Source organism: Eleginops maclovinus, chromosome 22 (assembly GCF_036324505.1).
Source record: "Eleginops maclovinus isolate JMC-PN-2008 ecotype Puerto Natales chromosome 22, JC_Emac_rtc_rv5, whole genome shotgun sequence".
Taxonomy (NCBI): domain Eukaryota; kingdom Metazoa; phylum Chordata; class Actinopteri; order Perciformes; family Eleginopidae; genus Eleginops; species Eleginops maclovinus.
In genome coordinates this window covers 12908989-12928772 of record NC_086370.1, presented here as the reverse complement: position 1 = coordinate 12928772, position 19784 = coordinate 12908989, and the positions used below count along the sequence as shown (strand labels likewise).

The 19784-nt window shown below is 39.5% G+C and overlaps 2 protein-coding genes across 7 annotated transcripts in view; both read left to right on the top strand.

The window, feature by feature from the left end:
• mlip (muscular LMNA-interacting protein) overlaps positions 1 to 19568 on the top strand; it is a 30086-nt gene extending 10518 nt beyond the window's left edge. For 3 of the 6 annotated variants that reach the window (XM_063874401.1, XM_063874402.1, XM_063874404.1), the window contains 10 exons: positions 963 to 1091; positions 1491 to 1655; positions 3609 to 3680; positions 4235 to 4330; positions 4409 to 4492; positions 4584 to 4625; positions 5209 to 5253; positions 5404 to 5466; positions 5562 to 5687; positions 19220 to 19568. In XM_063874401.1, coding sequence (XP_063730471.1) covers positions 963 to 1091; positions 1491 to 1655; positions 3609 to 3680; positions 4235 to 4330; positions 4409 to 4492; positions 4584 to 4625; positions 5209 to 5253; positions 5404 to 5466; positions 5562 to 5687; positions 19220 to 19336 — 939 coding nt within the window. In that variant the 3' untranslated portion in view covers positions 19337 to 19568. The other 3 variants (XM_063874403.1, XM_063874400.1, XM_063874405.1) reach the window with 3 other exon arrangements.
• Positions 10659 to 16058, top strand: LOC134858480 (uncharacterized). The gene is made up of 8 exons (XM_063874411.1): positions 10659 to 11232; positions 11890 to 12102; positions 12388 to 12523; positions 12798 to 13267; positions 13455 to 13765; positions 13941 to 14116; positions 14862 to 15076; positions 15259 to 16058. Exons 1-7 carry the CDS (start codon positions 10949 to 10951, stop codon positions 14868 to 14870), a joined length of 1599 nt encoding a protein of 532 aa, XP_063730481.1. The 5' UTR covers positions 10659 to 10948; the 3' UTR covers positions 14871 to 15076; positions 15259 to 16058.
• Positions 19569 to 19784: the final 216 nt, after the last annotated feature.

Sequence of the window (19784 nt, the reverse complement as noted above, 5' to 3'; positions counted from 1 at the left end):
TGAATTTGAATTGAAAGTATAAAGAGCCAAGAAGAGCTGGCATTACATTTTTGGCAGACTCAGTGGCATCGTCTGCCCTGAGCGTCCGGGGCTTTAGCCCCGTATGTTTTAGAAATAGCCCCAGATTTCAGGATGAAACATTTCTCACAACATAAAGAATATAACAAAAAGATCTGCATCTTTTAATCTGTCATACTGATCATACAATAATGCCATCGAAAATAATATGATACTGTAGTAAGTACTTTGGGGTCCTCTGTCTGTCATTCAGCCGGCTCTGTGTTTTATAAATGACCAAAAGTTTAAATGATTTGTTATTGGTTGTGGTCACATTCTAAGGATTTTTGATTATTGAAAAGTATACAGTTCTGTTTCATATGGGTGATGACACATGTATCCATGGATCTAATCTCTTAATTTTGCCCTAAAAGTGCACCAGATTGAAGCATTTAAATCCTAAATGTAAATAAATCTTCCTGAGGGAGCATGCCCCCGGACCACCCTAGAGGAACTGAGGTCCTCCCCCATATCAAAACAGGCTCACATGGCTAGGATCCTAAATACATTTGCACATTGTTTATAAACAAAGTATGTCCAAATGTTTTGTAATATATTGGTCTATTATAGCAAGTGTAATTCTATATATATATAGATATATATATATATATCTATATATATATTTGAAAGTACAATTGTCGAGCTAAGCCCCCGATGTCACTAGATCCAAGCAACGCCCCTGGGCAGGCTTCTACTCAGTTGCTCTGTTCTGTGCTTGAGGCTTGTACCCAACCCCCATCAGCAGGGCATGTCCACGCAGTACATGTGAACTATATGTGTAGGGCATGTGATGAAACCAAGCACACCCCCTGAGCTCAGAAAGGCTCGCTCAAGTTCACCTCGGGTTTTCTCAGGTTTCACTCTCTCAGTTCCTCCTCAACATTTGCCTTATTTTCTCCTGTCAGAACTTTACCGTGTCCCATGAGAAGACAACTGGGGAGACCATGTCGCACAGGGAGATTTTCAAAGTCTTTATCAAAGACTCCATGGAGGGAGGAGCAGGAAACACAATCCAACAAGGGACAAAACTAAGAGTAAGTACAACACAAGCACTCTCAATGTCAAGCGGGAAGCGGGAAACTTAGACAGAAAGCTTTGTTATTGACATATTAAAATATACATATGTGCATTTGTGTGTAATACTGTATGTCTATGTATATCCATGTAACTATGCAGAGCAAATATACCCACAAGTTTGCCATACAAAAGGGCTTTTAAGAAGGGAAAAATAAATGGTTGTGACAGTCCAACTTATAGACATGTATTGCCTTACAATTCTGACAGTTTAATTAGAATAACAGGTTAAAATAGAAATACTAAGTTTCTACTCTTTAATCGGTTTATTGTGTTTGTTTCAGATAGTTAATTAATTACAGTGGGAAAAAAAAACACACTTCAGTTTTGATTCATTAAAAACTATTTTGTTCTTTCAGCCTTCACTGGGTCACATGAGCACCTCTCAAACCAAAGCCTCTCCTTCAGTCAGTGTTCCCTCTGAAAATATCACCAACTCTGTCACTGCCTCTATGGAAACAGCTGTTGATAAACACGGGGACATTTCCCAGCGGCAGTATGGCGGTACCTTTGGACTTGCTGAGGTTAGCTCGGGTTTCTTTGCAAATATAGTGTCTGTGTCAGAAGACAGAATGAGCCCTACAAACTCCGCAGACCTGTTCCCCACCCTGGCTTCATCCAGAGAGTCCATCCTCTCAGAGGGCTCGGACAGAGACAAGAGTTGGTCGGCCATGGAACTTTCCTCTCTCACCTCTCCGTTTTCTCTCAGCCGCACTGTATCTCCCTGCTCATCTGTCCGGTCGGGCACTTTCACACCTAGTGTCATTCAGATTAAGAGGCACTTTCTTGCTCCTGGCTCTAGTCTGATCCACACCCCTTGTTTTTCATCCTGCGAGAGCCTCTGCTCCTCCGCCGGTCCCCAGTCCCCTCCTCCTCCTCCCCGGCACCGGCCTCCTCTCACCCGACTCTCCCTCCTCACTGCCATCCTGAGAAAAGGCCGTCTTCCTATCCTCTCCCCTGCGCTGCAGAGGCCTTACACCCCCTGCTGGCCTATTAACCCTGTGACCCTGTCTTTCTGTAAGGCCTGCTCAGCGGCCTCCAGTGTGGCCTCCATTCCCCTTGACTTTTCATCTCAGTTCTCTTCATCAGCGTCTATAGATAGTCAGAGCCATGTTCACAGGGAGCCTAATAGATGCGTCACCGCTCAACCACATGTGCAGTTAAATGAGCCCAGCGGAACATGCCTTCATACTAAGGCGGAAACAAGCTCTGAGAAGATTTGTGCGAGTAGTGCGTCTAGATGGCAGCAGGTTATTTCACCCCTGGCAGTGAAAAGCATGCTGCCTCGAGCTCCTCCATTATTTTGCTCAAATTTAAAATCTGTTCCTCCCTCAAAGCATGAAGACATACATAAAAAGCTGCAATACACACACATGCCTATTTCCAAGTCGCCTGAGATGAAACCCATCCAGGCTCACATTTACCTCAAGGACCCTGCAGACCAGAACCTGAAAAAACAAATCTCGCCTTCCCCTAAAGTTATTAATGAGCAAGACACCTATGCACCCCAGCAATGGAATCCCCCACCAAATTCATCTACCTCAAAGCTTCACTCGCTCTCTAAACAACTGAGATCTCCTCCTGTCTGCCCTTCTCATCTTCAGCCTGCACATGCACGCTCACCCGGTGTCACAGTTTTCTGTGACAGAGCATCACCACCTGCACAAGACACCACATATAGGTGTGAGCCAGGAAGGACCAGCCCTGATTCTAAAAGGGCCACAAGTCCTTCAATTAGTTTTCACAAAGCTCACTGTCTCTCTCCTTCCCGCTACACACACATGGCTTTTCCCGGATTGCCGTCACCCACCACCACCCCTACGCCTTCCCCTGCAGCAATCAGAGACTTCACCCCGTCACCTTCTCTCTCCGTGCGCTCCACGCCCTCCCCAAGGCCAGGGAGTGCAATATCAGACTGCAGTGACAGGGAGGGTAAAAAAAGAAAGGTAGTCACTCTGCTTGCCACATGCATGTTCAAACTGATAAGATTATTGAATATGCTCCTTGTGACAACGGTTCTCACAGGCTATGTCGTTAAAAACATATTTCTCTTACTAGATATCTGGAAATCAAGTGCTGTTCTCTTTGTGTGGAGCTGTTTTTAGATTGGTTTTCATATTGTTATAGATCTCTGCCTTGCGGAGATTTTAAACTGTTTGCCGGAGTGCAATGATTGACCTATCTGAAATTACATATGTTGCTTTGAACTGAACTATAGAGACAATTACTGTCCGTCTAATGAGCCAGCTGAGCAGCTGCGGATATAGACAACACTGCCCAGTATTATGCTCGTACCGTTGGGTGTCTGGAGCCTGGCTGACTGTTTATGCATGATTAGTAGCCTGTGGCAGTGTGAGATAAAGCATGTCTAAAGAAATGTTACATGATGAATTTCAACAAAGTCTAATTTTAGTAAAATGCAGAAATGTCAATTAATTTGTATTCACAGTCTATCCTTCTCTCTCTAATAATTCCAGACACACAAAATTAAGTTAAGGTACAAATCGCTCGCTGCAATTCCCACAAACACCCTTCTGATGGATCAACAGGTGAGTTCACTAACCTGACTCCAATCACACTAACCACTTAAAAGCTAAATTAAAGCATAAATGTAATGCAATTGAATTTGTGTTCAGATCCTGCCATATGCAGCCCCACTGTATGATGCAGGCAGTTAAATGCTGCTGTGGAGTATTAGTGAGGAATTTGAGATCAGTCAAAATCAGTCAAAAGTTATAAGGTTTGGTTAAATTATAAGAAGTCTATTTTTTGTAAAATCAAGTGAAAAAATACAAAACAAAGAAAATAAAGACAAAAGATGAATGTCAAGTTTCCAATAATCAGACACAAACAATAGCATTTGTATTTGACATGAATATAAATAATGCAGCCTCGAGGGCAAGCAATTTGTCAGTTTGTAAGCCTTAATAAAACTCCAATCAGACGTACATTCAGAGCTGCAGAGGAGGCAGGGCTGCCTGGGAAGAATACAGAGTGAACTGACTTCAATTGTCTGGAGGGGATATCAGTGTTGTCTAAACCTGCTGTATAATCCTGGTCTTGGCAGCGAGCTCAATCTGTCCACTCTGCATTACATTCACAGGCAATTGACGAGCAGGTGGAGAGAGAAGAGAGTCCGTGTGACAGGCTGAGTGTAGGTGAAATAATTGACAGAGGTGTTGAAGACACCCACGCTGAGGTACAAGAGCACACATCAGTTCTGGTTTTCACTGCACAGTTCATACAAAAGTCCAAAAACATCAATTATTTTCTTCAGATGTGCTCACCCGCTGAGCTCCGGCAACAGTCCGAGGAACTCTATGCCGTTATTGATGAGATACTGGCATTCTCCATTCCACCAGTGAGTTCAATTCATTATATTATATGAAATTGAACATGTTGATTTGTTGTATTAAAAGTCATTTAATCAGTTTAATTTTTCATAATTTAAGAGCAAAGCATCCCAGTCATCGACTACCATCGTGGGTCTGCAGGTAAGTGTTTCTTTAAAGCATGTAAGGCAAACTCACAACCCTTGTTTTCCTTTCTATGTTTTTAATAAGAATAGTTTTTTAGATAAGATAATTGATACTTTTCGCATTTCTTGCTGTGTACAATTCATTCAACTATTCAAGCCGATACATTGCTTTATTTCATGCTAATTTAGAAGTTTGATGCTGTCAAAAGCGTGTAGTTGTAACACTCCCCAACAGCATGCAGAAAGTTATTGAACTGCTGAAAACAAATTATAACTAATATAAAAACATTTTTTCTAAAACACAAACCCTCAGCAAGCTCAGGGTTAGGCAGGAAGGTGAACCAAAGAACAGTACAAAATTAAATCCTTGGGGCAATGGGAACATTTTACCGAAACACAAAGCTGAAGTGAGCTGAAAGTGGATTCTGACTGTGTTATAATCTTCACAAGAAATAAAAGAACATCTGTTCATTATTCCTCAAAGAAGGAAGCTCTTCCAAGTTTCCTGGCAAACAGACAAAAAAGGAGAAGTACCCTATAACAGGATTTGCAACTCCCTTCTATTTTTCTCACATATTTAAAAAAAAAACTTTTTGCAGAACAACTCATCATTTGCAAAATCCCTGGGACGTGAAACCAAATATGTGAGTAAGAGTCGGCTAGTTTCAATTCAACAAAACTGAGATGCTGCCACCTTTACTTGGCTTTATAGAAAACCCTCAGTACTTTCTTTTATCAGTACTTTTTGTGAGAGAAACTATGTTAATGTTTTTCTTTTACATGTTTTTATTCAGGCGTCTGTTTGCAGCTTGCACCCATCAACTGGTGTGAATAGAAAGCAAATCAATCCTAAAAAGGTACTTATTACCAATTATTTGATCATATTTAATGCTGTTAGGTTTTATGAAAAGCAGGAATGAAATCCTCTTTGCTGTCAAATCCTTCCTTCCAGACGAAGCCAGGGGTTATTCGCCCGATGACAGCGATCCCAAGACTGACAGTCGAGGATGAAGAAGAATTTCATCCAAACCCTTTCAGGCCATTTGGTGTCAAGCAGAACTCCACTGCCAACAAAAAGGTAGGCTGGAGTTATTTGCTCATTGTGTTAGTGAATAGGTTTTCAAATATTAGTTTTAATTTAGTTTAGGTAAGCACAAGAGGCCAATATCTGTCTTGTTTCCATCACTCACACCCTTCATGGGCTGAAGATGTGGCTCTTAAAAAAGAAGTGTCTCACAAATTTCCTGACAGTTAAAACTGAAGTCCAACTTTGACATGTTTTGACACATAAAAAAAGTTACAAATGACTAAAGAAACTTTTCAAACTTTACTCCCACTCTCTGCTGTCCACCCATATGCACGGTATGTTCAAAACATGTCTAGAATTTGACGCATTTTTGGTCAAATATTAATTTAAAAATCTGCGTCCATCTGCAGAAGAAGGCCTTGTTCTTCGTGCCTGTGATAATTGGTGCAAATCCCTTTGTCTTGTCACTCTGTGTCATAAGTCAAATTAAAAGCATTTCATTGCCTCCTCATTTACTGAACAATTCCAAAGGGAAAAGGAAACTACATTAGAGATTAAATTGAGTTTGATCAACCCATGCAATATTGTACATTTAACTTCCTCTATATCACGTTCTTCCTAAACCTTTTCTCCTGATGTCTTCGTTTTGAGATGGATAAAAATCGAACTCATGTGACAGCAAAACGAGAGGTTTTTCTGCATTGTACTGAACTCGGGCTTATACATTTCCCTGCTGTTCATTCTCCGGCTATGTAAACCATTTAATTGTTATTATTTTTGGTACAATTTCTCCTTTTTAAAACTACAATATTCATGTTATTCTTAAGCTTTCATATTATTATCTCTTATCTGAGAAGCCTCTCACTACTGTTTCAGCTTTTTTGAAAAAATAATGAGGTTGATTCCAATTTCAAAGCATCTTTTAAATTATTCTGATGGCATGCAGTTTCAATTTGAGTACAAAGTTGAAAATGCACCAATCCCGCACACAGGGGCTTTAACACGTAGTGTATAGTGTGTGTAATATAATAGCAGAATTAATTACAGATGTGGCACGGCTCCTTAGTGTAAACCAAGTATTGTTTTCAGTGCCTCTGTTGGGATTACTCCAAATATCTGTCAGATATAACAACTAAATGAATGATTTATTTGATGTAGGGAAATTGTGAACTGCCTCCATCCATCTACAGTATATACCTGCAGTCAGGACAAGATCAATAAGAACTTAAAGCTCCCTGTTATTTTGCAGGTGACAGGCTGCTGTCTTTTACACTCACTGAAATAAATTGCATACCTTTTACCAGCTATCAAGTGCAGCTGTGTAGGCCCGATTGTCTTACCTCACATCATCTATCACGTCAGCCAGCCCTGTCAAATCTGAGAGGACGATCCCTTTTTCTTCTCGAGCTGTTGATGTTTCAAACCTCCTCTTACCAAACCACTTGAACTGAAGAAAGTGGAACAACATAAAACAACTCAATGCTCAAGTGAAGTAGTCTTCACTCAGATACGACTGAAGTCATATTTTCCTGTTGATGAAGGAAAACAAGGTTAAAAGAGCAGGTAAAGAGCTCCTAGGAGGATTTATAAACATGCGTCTGTTTAGCATACATTACTTTTTATTTAATTATAAACAGCAAAGGGAGATTGCATGTATGCACAATCAAACCTCAGACAAAAAAGCAGGGAATCATGTTTTTACAATCACGGCATTCGTGACAACTTTGCCTTTGGTGCAAGCTTTGTATTTTGTCTGTATTTGGGCTTTTGGTTTGCACATAAGATCATTGTTTCACATCAATATTGTAGTGAATACTGTATTAAAACATTTATTTCATTAACTAGCTTTTCGCACATTGTTCCAGAAGTAAATTGCACCAGGGAAAAAAACTGAAAAAAATGTGTGGACCTCCTTTAGTAGTAGCACAGCTCTGAATGTTTCCATCCAATTATTTGTGAAGTGGAAACCTGAGATGTATGGAAATTACAGTCTCAACCGTGTTCATTTATTGAATGGATGACATTAAAGATCGAGGTCAACAAGATATTATACACATAAGAAGAACTGATGACACTGTGAACTCTTAACTGTAACAATTTGTGTAAGTGCACGCTTTCAACAATCTTCTACATTATTGAGGTTTTTAACACGTCAATGATCTTGACGTGCAAACAACACTAAAAAGCCTTTTTGCCCTGAAAGGCCGCAATTTACCTCCAGATAGACACATAAAATAGCATCATTTCAGGCGCACAGACTATTGGTAGCTTATTTCAAAGGCTTTGTTGAATACTTAGATTTGTGAATGGTATGTTGTGATAGAAAGTAAAGTAGCCTAATAACATGCGGATGCCAGGAAACATGAGCAGGAGCTTTGATATTCAGTGCGTGGTGTAATCTGCTTCTTACCTTGGCACAACTGACTGTGCATGTTTATTCATGCTGTTGTCACCTCAGAAATTTGATTCATTAAACTTGACACTTTGCCGTGAGACAATCATAACAATACATTTCCTCTCATGCAAATGAAATTAAATCTGAAGTGTAATTAACATGCTGTTTTGAAGTTCTTGTGCAATGCCAACAGACACTTGAAGTTTGCAGAGGAACATTTTTAATCCAAACTCTGTGCACTAGTTCTACATTCTGGGAAATACAATTACAGCATTCAGTTTCTTGCCAAGTGTAGATGAAAGATTGATAGCCCCCTCATGTTTGCTCAGTGAATTAGGCACTACAGCCAACAGCTGGTTAGCTTAGCTCATTGTAAAGTCTGGCCACAACTGTTGATCTGTCTGCATGGAACAAAATCCGCATCACAGCACAGTATATAAAGGGTGTTTGTTTGGATCGGGAAGTATGGGCATCAGAAGTGACAATTGATCTTGTGTTTTGCCATAGTAGGCAACAACCAACGTTGCATCTGGTACACCTCCTGATGTTCCCCCATGTCCATGACTATGAAATGCTTAGATGCTGTCTAACTAAAGATGGCACATTACAAGCAGCACAATGGTATACACTTCCTGTCTCCTTTGTGTGTGTTTTGTCTTAAAGTTATCATTTCATTTGCTAACATTAGCTGTTTAAACAGCGTTATTTATTTTTGTAAAGCCTAGTTTGACTAATGGCAACATCACATGTTGTGTGATGTGTTCAAAAGATCTGTTGCCAATTAACACGCTTAATCTTGTTAAATTGGTACAATGAAATGCCAGTGGAGAATCCTGAAAGTGACTGTCTAAAAATAATACAGCAAATAATTGCCCATCTGCACATTTTTCCGAGTTCCCCTTTTACAGTTGGAGCACATAAAGGGGATTACCACAAGCGTTATCTATTTACTATTGGGTTTAAACAAAGACTGGTGCCTGAGTTAAAGCATTTAAGAGGCAGAACATGAAGCAGATTACAGCGCAATTTGCTAATAAACAACCAAATCTCTGGACGTTCTTTGAATTTTGCTCTCGCCATCTGCTATTACACATTCAAATCCAGGAAATGTTGTTATTTCTCAGTTAAGGCTTTTTTTATTTTTGGACATTTTGATGTGACTTACTATTCTTGCTGATCCTTGGTTGTTTGTTTGTTTAAATGCAAGCATGACACAAACCTCAACAACACTAACAATGGGAGGCTCTATTCATACTTGTTTGTATACATTTTTTAAGTTTGAGGGTAAGGGGTGTTGAGGTACTGGAGAAAGAATATGAAACTATTGTTCAGACCTTAAAAAAAGGAAGAAAAGCCATCAATATATCTTGTACAACTGGATGTTGTCTTTGAAATAATTTGTGTGGTTATGCAACTACTTGATTTCACAATGTCAACATAAAGCCCGGCATAGCTGAAGGTGTAAGATTTCAGGGTTACTCATTTATATAAGTCACAAAGAATATCAAAGGGCAGAGTAAAAGAGAAAATAATATTGCATCTATATTCCTGTGAAGTGTGTCTGTGAGAATGTGTTAGGGATAAAGAATTAAAGCCGCATTGAGTTTTATTATTACAAAGCAGGGAGAGAAAGCAGATATGATGCTCAAAGGTAAGTCAATTACTTTGTCAGAGACAGAGGAAACAAAAGCACCTTGGAGTGACAATTCAGACTTTAATTGTGAAAGAAATAGGCTACTTGAAAGGAGCTCTGCAGCTTTCTTTGCATTTTAATTATTTCTTTTGTCTTTTTACAACAGCACTTCCAATGTTGCTCACAGGTCACCGGTCTTTGGTCTTGACGGACAAAGTAAAAAGACCCACAAGCAAATGTGTTCAGTGGTTTGATACAGGACATTTAATGAGTATTATGGTATCTGCAACCTTTCTCAATATTATCACATTTGCCAACTTCCTTCTGGCTGATCTTTTGTTCATCTTCACTAAATAAACTGCTTTTTTGTTTTTTTTACCGACATGCCAGAAGAGGGTTTATCAGGATAAAAGAAGAAGGCGTTTAATATGTTTCTCTTTAGATTCCAACAACACAACAATCTTGACAGTATTTCCAAAGAAATCTCTGGGTGTATTCATGATTGTGTATTGTCGTGCCACTAAAAGACTATTTGGATACACCCAAACAACAAAGACAACATCACGCCTGAGATCAAACATTGCATTGGACGGAAAAAAAATACTTCCAGAACACAGATGTTATCAACCTGAGAGCAGCTCAAAGAGAACTAAGGGAAAAGTGAGACCCAGTTCACACAAATATATGAGGCGCCCCTAGGGACATTATTCAGAAATACCGTTCACACACACATGTGAAACACTCTCACACACACAACTGAAACCAAAAGCTCTCATAAACACATATGAAATGGTCTTACACACACATGTGAAACACTCTCACACACACATATGAAACGCTCTCACACACACATATGAAACGCTCTCACACACACATATGAAACGCTCTCACACGCACATATGAAACGCTCTCACACACACATATGAAACGCTCTCACACACACATATGAAACGCTCTCACACACCCGTGAAAATATTTTTTTAAATGTATATATTAATTTCAGTATGTTGTGTGAGAGGAATTTCAGTATGTTGTGTGAGAGGAATTTCAGTATGTTGTGTGAGAGGAATTTCAGTATGTTGTGTGAGAGGCATTTCACTTGAAACGGAAGGCATTTCACTTGAAACGGAAGGCATTTCACTTGAAACGGAAGGCATTTCACTTGAAACGGAAGGCATTTCACTTGAAACGGAAGGCGTTCCAATTAAACAGGAAACGGTTGAGAACAAACAGCGCATTGCAAAATACAGGCGAAACACTATTGTTTGTTGGTTCGCTACACCGATGTCTTCTCAACAGCCCGCATGTAGCCTAACTGAGGCAGCAGCGTTGCTCAATATATTGGCCTCAGCGGAGACCATTAGAACGCTGTCAAGTGCAACCACAATGGTGCAGCAACCGACCGTTCCAACTCGAGGTGAGGACACCGTGGACGGTCACCTAGCATCGCTCTTCCCATCCCGCAGCGGCCAGCGGCCAGCTACAGCTCCTCTTAGGAGAGATTGTGCACCACGTAATCAAGCACAACATTGCTTTGGCACATGGACATCTGGCACGAGGAAAACAAGGTAATTATATATATCCGGAGTTTGAAATTATCTTTATATATAGGCCTAGCATGAACATCGTTTCCACTGCTAACAGACTGTCAATCCGTTTTCACTTCAAAAACGAAAAAAACAACATTTTGAGTGTTTTGGTTTGATGTCATTTTAATTTTTCAACTTTTGCTTGCGTATTGGAGACAAAACTTGACTGAAGTTAATAAAAATGATATGTGAGATAACTTTACTGCCAGGAGAACCAGGCTATTAGCTCCAGAGTCAGCGGAAGTTAGCTAGCTAGAGTGCTAAATAAAGTTATATTATTTTAGTTCAGTGGCATTAATTAATAATGTGGAAACTGTTATTTCCTTCCCAAATGAAGAGCATTGTTGGTTTTATCATTATTATTAATAACAATAATAATAATAACATTAAAATGGTTATAACCTTCACAGTAGGAGACCTGTGCTGGTGACCCAGATGCACTTAATTTTTGGTTTAAAACGGGGAAAAAAACATTTGCTCGTTTTATCGTTTTTAATTAAGGGGAAAACTGATTATACTTTAGTACCCTGACTTACTGTTTTCTCATTATTGTTTTATTATAGCAGTATGACTTAACTGTCTGCCTTCATGTAGTCGAATAGTAGACTTATAATGCATAATACATTCTTATTTCAGAGCTAGGGCACAGCAGCATGGCCATTTCAATAAGGATGTGATACTACTCCCCAATCCATCTTTGGATGTAGTGTGCAAACAACGTCCAAAAGTACGGTTACACAAACATGGACATATCCTCAGTGCCTTTGAGTTCCAGAAGGCCTGGGACCACCGGACTGTTATTGATCGTATCAGACAAGGCTTTGGTGAGCATATTCCGGAGGACGTCAGGTAAACCTTTTTTTTTTTTTCCTTCTTGCGTTGTTAATAATACAATAATCTTTATTTAAAGAGCACTTTTAAAACGTAGTTTCAAATTGCAATCATCATTTATAAAAACACATAAAAGTTGAATTTGGCTCAAAATGAACAGGATTCAGTCACACACCTTATAGGAGCAAGAACCTGACAGACAGACAGACACACACTAACACAAGCATACTGTTACATCATATTGTTAAGCCCTTAGCCGTAAAGTATTTCTTGTTGTTGTAATATCCTACATCTTCTTTGTAGCCTCCGGCTTGTAATGTCTTGTGGCAATAAGTTGGTGTCCCCTAAGATCCAGGAGGGTCAGGAGCTGAATGGGATGCTAATCCACAAGATTTTTAAAACCAAAGCCCTGTATGTAAGACCATCAAGGACCCTTTTAGTAAGTTTGCTTTTTTGTTTGTTTTACCACTTAATTAAATTCAGTATAATTACCTTTTGAAAAGAAAATGTTAACTGTTACCTGCTTATAGCAATTTAAAGTTTATATTAAATTCAAATAGAGCAATTTAAATTGAGAAGAGTGTGAACAAAGGCTCCCTATTTTAATCAGTTATGTAATAACTTGTTTTTTATTTAAGGTTATTTAATTTCAAAGTCTTGCTTTTTTTGCTTTTGATATATCATTTTGGGTTTTCTTTCTTTCTGTTTCAAAGACTGACTCAGAGGAGGAAAGTGAACTTTCTGCCACTGACAGATCAACTGCTAAGGACAGTGATGAGGATTGTTGTGAAATCCTGCAAATCCCTGCAGGCATGAGCAGCTGTGTCACCACCAGGGCAGCCTCAAGAGCAATGAGAAATAATGATCCCTGTACTGGCAATATTGATGGTGAACGCAATCCTGGCACTGGCACTGGTATTGACGATGATTATAATGATGATGCCACCAACCACCCAGCTACCAGTGCTGTTAAAAGGAGTAGATTAGTAGTGGAAGGAGTGGATGGCGGCCCTGGCACAAGCAGTCAAGATGGAGGCTGGCTTCCAAGGAGTGATGGCAACCATGGGACTAGCGGCCATGATGACTACTCATCATATTTAGCACTTGTGTCAACTCTTCCTGACGACTCCTCAGATGACGAGGAATTAAACAAGGCCATTATTGCCAGTATGGAGTGTCCAATGTGAGTAGCTCACACAGACTGCGAGCGTGACAGATCAGGATAACTAATAAGGATGTCATCTGATAATTGACCTTCAAATTATTGTGACGTACACATTGAGGATTATTTGGATGCTTGCAATGACGAAAAAAGGGTTATTCTAAAATGTGTAACTTTACTGTGTTTTTGATAATTTTCGTCTTTATAGTGCAGAAAAGGTCCCGAGTCAGGAGATACTGCTGGAACTGTCAAGCAAAATTATTACAAAACGACAGTGCAGGTTCAATATAAATCGCTCTGCTGTCTGGGAAGGAGCCATGCGGGGTTTCCAAAGGGTATCCTACGACCCAAACTTGATGATTTCTGTGAAGTTCTCAGATGACATGGGGAGAAATGAGGAAGGGATTGATTTAGGAGGGCCAAGGAGGGAATTCTTGAGGCTGCTGATGGAGACCATTGCCAGATCCGCCATGTTTGAGGGAAAAGAAAACAGCAAGAACTTTGCTCTTGACAGTACTGGTAATGTCTTGTTGTTTTTTTATTAATAATGGGAGCTATTTTAGTGTATGGTGATTTTTACATGCAAACTGATCTACAATGTATTTAATAACACATAAAATCCATGATAATATGTAGCAATGAGTCTTTACTCATTTTTCAATATTACATTTCCTTTTATGTGATTGTTTTGCAGCTCTAAGAGAGGACCGGTACTACAACGCTGGCAGAGCCATTGCAGTGAGTTTGGTGCATGGTGGTCCACCACCAAACTTCCTGTCACCAACAGTGTTTTCGCTTCTTGTTGATGGTTCAGCAAATCCAGCTGTAGAAGACATAGCTGACCCAGAACTCCTTGAGAAAGTCAAAAAGGTCAGTTGGTAGTTTTACATGTTATATTCCATTAGAATTAGGTAATATTACAATGTTCTCTTGCTGTTTTACATTTTGAGAGGCAGTATCGGTCCTGCCCAGTCCATTGCTGAATGCCCACTTTCCATGTGTTGTAATTTGAATTCCACCACAATCCAACAGACAAGCCAATTATAATTTCTATGTTTTCTGTGACATTGTAGCTATGTGGGAAAAAAAACCTGAACCTCAATCAACTGTTAAGGGACCTTTTGTTATCATGTAATTATGCAGTCCTCTAGTGTCTGTTTTTTTAACTAATAAGTTATAAGCATAACAAGTAGCCCCCATAACAAGCCAACCTGCTGCTCCTTGTGATGCTAGGTATCTGAAAGTACCACGGTTGAGGAGCTTGAGGAGTCAAAGGCACCTCTACTTGAGTACCTGGCTAATGCAGGATGTCTAAGGCCTGTGCAGTCAATCAGGGACAGGGAGCTGCTGGTACAGGACATAGTGATGTTTCAGGTTGTCCACAGGGTCCAAGGTCCATTTCAAAGGTATTCAGTGTTGGTTATTTCGTCAGGTTAATCAGAATAGGAATCAGAATTTGAATTATTGACCAACATGTTGTAGGATTAACTTCACTAAAACTAAAAACTATTATTTGTATATACAAGTAAGTCACAAATTGACAATTCATAAGTGTATTAGGAACCCTATTTAAATTATGCAAAATTAGTAAAATGTTTCCATGTACTTTTTACAGATTCTGTGAAGGTCTGAAGACTCTTGGGGTTCTTGAAAAAATCAGGAGACATCCTGACAGCTTTAAGCCCCTGTTTTGCTATGAAGCAAGTCTTCTCACTGCTGACCAGATGGACAATCTCTTCAGCATTCCACTCTCTCCAGAAGGGAGCAACAAGAGAACTGCAGAAGAGATGGTTGTAATCTTCTGGAGAGACTATCTCCAGGATGCAGAAGGTAATTGATAGTTTACACTACTCGTAAAATGATGCATCTATTTATATTTTTACTTTAAAAATAGTTTTTCCTACAAAGAATACATGCCATCATCAGCTAATGATAATAACTCAAGAGATGTTCAATAAACATGTTAATTAGACCAACTACCACTTAAATTGTTTTTCTGTTTTTTTGTATAGAAGAAGAAGGGCCATCCAAACTACAAAAAATATTGGCCTTCGCAACAGGAGCCTCTGTGGTGCCACCCATCGGCTTTTCCCCAACACCTTCTGTGGAGTTCATTCACAAGGGAGAGGACGACTATGCCTCGACACCATTGTTCCCTATGGCCAACACATGTGTCAACTGCATCAGGTTGCCGCTACATGTGTCATATGAACTCTTTAAAGACAAGTTTGACTTTGCTTTAGGGAACACTCATGGGTTTGGCAGGTCATGAATATGCAGTGGTGGAAATCAGTTTTGAACGTGTCAACATTTCTTTCGTTAAATATTTTAATATTTTTCTGATGCAGCTATTCATTTGAAATGTATACCACATATTGGAATTGACTCAATAAAAGTCAATAAGTAAAGCTACACAGGTAAAGACATTTACATGTGTGTTTAATACTTTTTCCTGTGTTATTTCACTTTGTTAAACACTTTTTATGGAATGGAATGTTACGTTTCCTTTACCTGTGTAGTTTTATTAAGTCAATACCAATATATGGTTCATATTTATTTCACATTTATTTCATTTCATTTATTTCATTTCATATTTCGTTCATAATATTGCTGTTGCAGTAAAGTTTGCAATCTTTAAAGTCTCAGTCTCTGCTTGTCTCGCAGTATGTCTTTTTGAGAAAAACACTTTGAACAAATGCTTCTTATAGTTTTGAAAAAATGTTTATTAGGTTCATTTAGTGTTGGGAAACAGCTTATTTACAAAATAACTCCTATGTGGACTGAATATACTGCAAGAGTGACAAAAATAAATGTATTCCATGGTTTCCATCATTTTCAAGTGGATTCACTTGTTGAATATTGTTCATTGTGGTCTCATTAATGGCAAGATCAATGTCTGGAATGATAACATTATTATTGGTTTGAAGTTCAGGTAATGGTCCTTCTTCATCAATACCATAATGGGTGTCACCATCAATAATGTCATTTATAACCGGATGGATTCCTACGCTGTTTATGACACCTGTATGCCACAGCTGTAGTGGTGTCTGCCCCCCTTGTGTGGAGAGGCCATGGTTGTTCCACTGGTTGATGAATTCTGTTACTGCCCTTTCAATTCTTGGTAAATAGACATAATGCAGACAAAAAAGATGAAGTTCATTCAATGAATCCAGTATACCCTGTTCCTCCATAAAGTTAAAAATATTTGCAAAGTGTCTTGATACAACTCTATTGAGTTCTGCCCATAGTCTCTCAATCCTTTGGTTGTGTACTGAAACACCTGTAATAACGCTACGACTGTTCAACCCCCTTCTTTCCAACATAAAACGGGCAACATGTATATTTTCCATACCGTGATCACATCTGACCCTTAAAGGCAAACCAAAGTTTTCTACTGCTTCTATAAATAATGACAAGACACTTGAAGCTCTGTTGTTAGATAAGCACCGTAAGTATATAATAGTCCGACTAAAGCCATCGACACAGCCATGAAAGACCATCCGCCACCTAACCAGCTTGTGGTTGCCGTCAAAATGCCTGTTGGGAGATATACACTACATTAAAGAAAGTATGTACTTAAAATGTGCACATCTGAACAGTTTACAAGTCAACTTACCATAATTGGTTGGGGACCTGAACACTGTAGACCCTTCGTCGTATAGCATGACGACGTCTAAATGACCGCCCAATGGGATCAACTTGATGCAGGCTCTGTCTGACCCGCCAACGCTGAACTCTTAGGCCACGTGATCGCAGGCTTCCAATTACATATGCTTCACCTGCATTTGGAGTGTTCTGCAGTATATTTGTCACAATGCTGTCCAGATCTTGGTTTGACAATACTGCATATCTTAATGGCTCAACTTCCAGAGTTTGCCTGTGTCTGTATAGGGTTCTTCGACTGATTCCAAAGCATGATGCAATTCCCTGCCATGTCATACCAATGGACACACAATGAGAAATCTGTTCAGCGGTTATGCTGTATTGGGGTCGACCTGGATGGCCAGTCAAGGTTGTTGGGGGTATTAGATTGTTTGTCACATCAGTGGATCTCCGTCTGGCCTCATGTTCATGCAGCAAGTTGCGAAAGCATCTATATAATGATCCTAGTAGCTCACTGACATCCCTATTATCATGACCATACCTTAACACAGCAAGAAATGCAGATATAGTTCGTGTGTGGTCATCGAGCACTCGAAAAAGCCTCTCCTGATCCAAATTGTTGGATTCTTCACTTTGCAGTGACTCAATGCATTGCAAAGCACTACTGAAAAAACTTAAAACATCCTCTTCATTACCTCTCACTGCAAAAAATAAAGTTTGGACTTGGAAAATAATGAGGATCAGATGAACATTCATTGTGGTTGAAGTTGACTTCCTTGAAATTTAGCATCCTGCTTCCTTCATGTGACAGGAAGGCCTTCCTTTTTAACTGTAATGCACTCCTAATTCCCTACTGAACTCAACATTTCATATGTGTGTGTGAGAGCGTTTCATATGTGAGTGTGAGAGCGTTTCATATGTGAGTGTGAGAGCGTTTCATATGTGTGTGTGAGAGCGTTTCATATGTGTGTGTGAGAGCGTTTCATATGTGTGTGTGAGAGCGTTTCACATGTGAGTGTGAGAGCATTTCATATGTGTGTGTGAGAGCGTTTCACATGTGTGTGTGAGAGCGTTTCATATGTGTGTGTGAGAGCGTTTCACATGTGTGTGTGAGAGCGTTTCACATGTGTGTGTGAGAGCGTTTCACATGTGTGTGTGAGAGCGTTTCATATGTGTGTGTGAGAGCGTTTCATATGTGTGTGTGAGAGCGTTTCATATGTGTGTGTGAGAGATTTTCACATGTGTTTATGAGAGCTTTTGGTTTCAGTTGTGTGTGTGAGAGTGTTTCATATGTGTGTGTGAGAGTGTTTCACATGTGTGTGTGAGAGCTTTTGGTTTCAGTTGTGTGTGTGAGAGTGTTTCACATGTGTGTGTGAGACCATTTCATATGTGTGTGTGAGAGATTTTCACATGTGTTTATGAGAGCTTTTGGTTTCAGTTGTGTGTGTGAGAGTGTTTCACATGTGTGTGTGAACGGTATTTCTGAATAATGTCCCTAGGGGCCCCTCATACAAATACAGGGTTTTTGTTCATGGGGGTTATCCTCATTCATCTAAAAACATCCTGTCTACCCAAGCATAATTAAAAACACAATCAATGCAGGTTGGGACACATGCACACATACAGTACAAACACACACACACACACACACACACACACACACACACACACACACACACACACACACACACACACACACACACACACACACACACACACACACACACACACACACACACACACACACATACTTACATTCATACAGTTTTTCATTCACTATGCTTTGTGGAAAATATTCTCCTGATACTTCCCGGGAGAACAGAACATTTTCTTTTGTAAGATTGTGTTTCGATCCCTGTGTTGTTCCTTTATTGCTGTGAGATGACACAAAACACATTCAAATGCCAGCCCCATGAGTGTGACATGAGACTGAATGGCATGGAACTCTTTGGTTTGCAGAAATTAGTATTAGGAAGATGGATACATGGGTATGTGCAACATTTAAGAGTCCTAATCCGCAACCAGTTAGCCACTATGGCAGACGACACTTTTTTTTCGAGCATCAAAATTAGGTTGAAAAGCCCAAAATAGTGATTAGTAATTAAGCAAACATCAAGCAGGTGATTCAACCCACCGTGCAATCCACAAAGATAATTGTCAATTATAACCAAATAACAATGAATATTCATTACCACAAGCCGCCAATGGGATAACTAATCTCAGTCACCCTGGGATGAAATGAGTCCAAAGGAAATGTCTGAAGTAAACCAATGGAAACTGTTTGGAAATTGATGCTATTGCCCTTTTTCCTTTACTCTCTCTTATTATACATGCATGCACCTATAACCATCATTTCTCTTTGTATTTCAGATGGCAAGTATGAATCTTTCAGATGCAGGAAAAGATTTTTACACAACATCAAATGGGCAAAAGAGAGGTCCATTCTCGGGATGTGAGCTGCAGATTAAAGAGCCTGAGATCAGATGAGGCCACTTGTGAAAGCTGCCTCAACGTCTTTCAGTCCAACAGAAGGGCGTATGGAAGCTTACGAAACTCATATTTGATTCATTATCACTCAAGCAACAAAAGTTTAACAAGCCTAAGTGTTGCTCAAACGTCATGTTTCCAGATGTACCATTAACATTAATGAATGATGGAAGATTTATAACTCAAAATGCGTTTTGTACTTCTTAAAACTGTGGCCTAGTGTCAGGCAGAAGTCGACTCTATTTTTGTGTGCAAAATTGATTACAGTGCTGCTTTCTGTTGCTCAGATTAGGTCATTGTTGCTGGAGGACGGCATAACAAATGATTTGGTAGAAATATTTAAATGACAAAGAGTGTACAGTATGTAGTTGAATACGAAATTGAAGTCAAAGTGTATCAGCTATTGTAGTAACATAAGTCATCCAAATGATGTGACGCATTAACCTCA

Excerpts from the sequence above, each read along its gene's own strand:
- LOC134858480 (XM_063874411.1), top strand. The coding sequence starts at position 10,949 with ATGTCTTCTCAACAGCCCGCATGTAGCCTAACTGAGGCAGCAGCGTTG. Across the intron at positions 12,524-12,797 it reads GACCATCAAGGACCCTTTTA|ACTGACTCAGAGGAGGAAAG; the intron begins GTAAGTTTGCTT and ends TCTGTTTCAAAG. Across the intron at positions 13,766-13,940 it reads CTTTGCTCTTGACAGTACTG|CTCTAAGAGAGGACCGGTAC; the intron begins GTAATGTCTTGT and ends ATTGTTTTGCAG.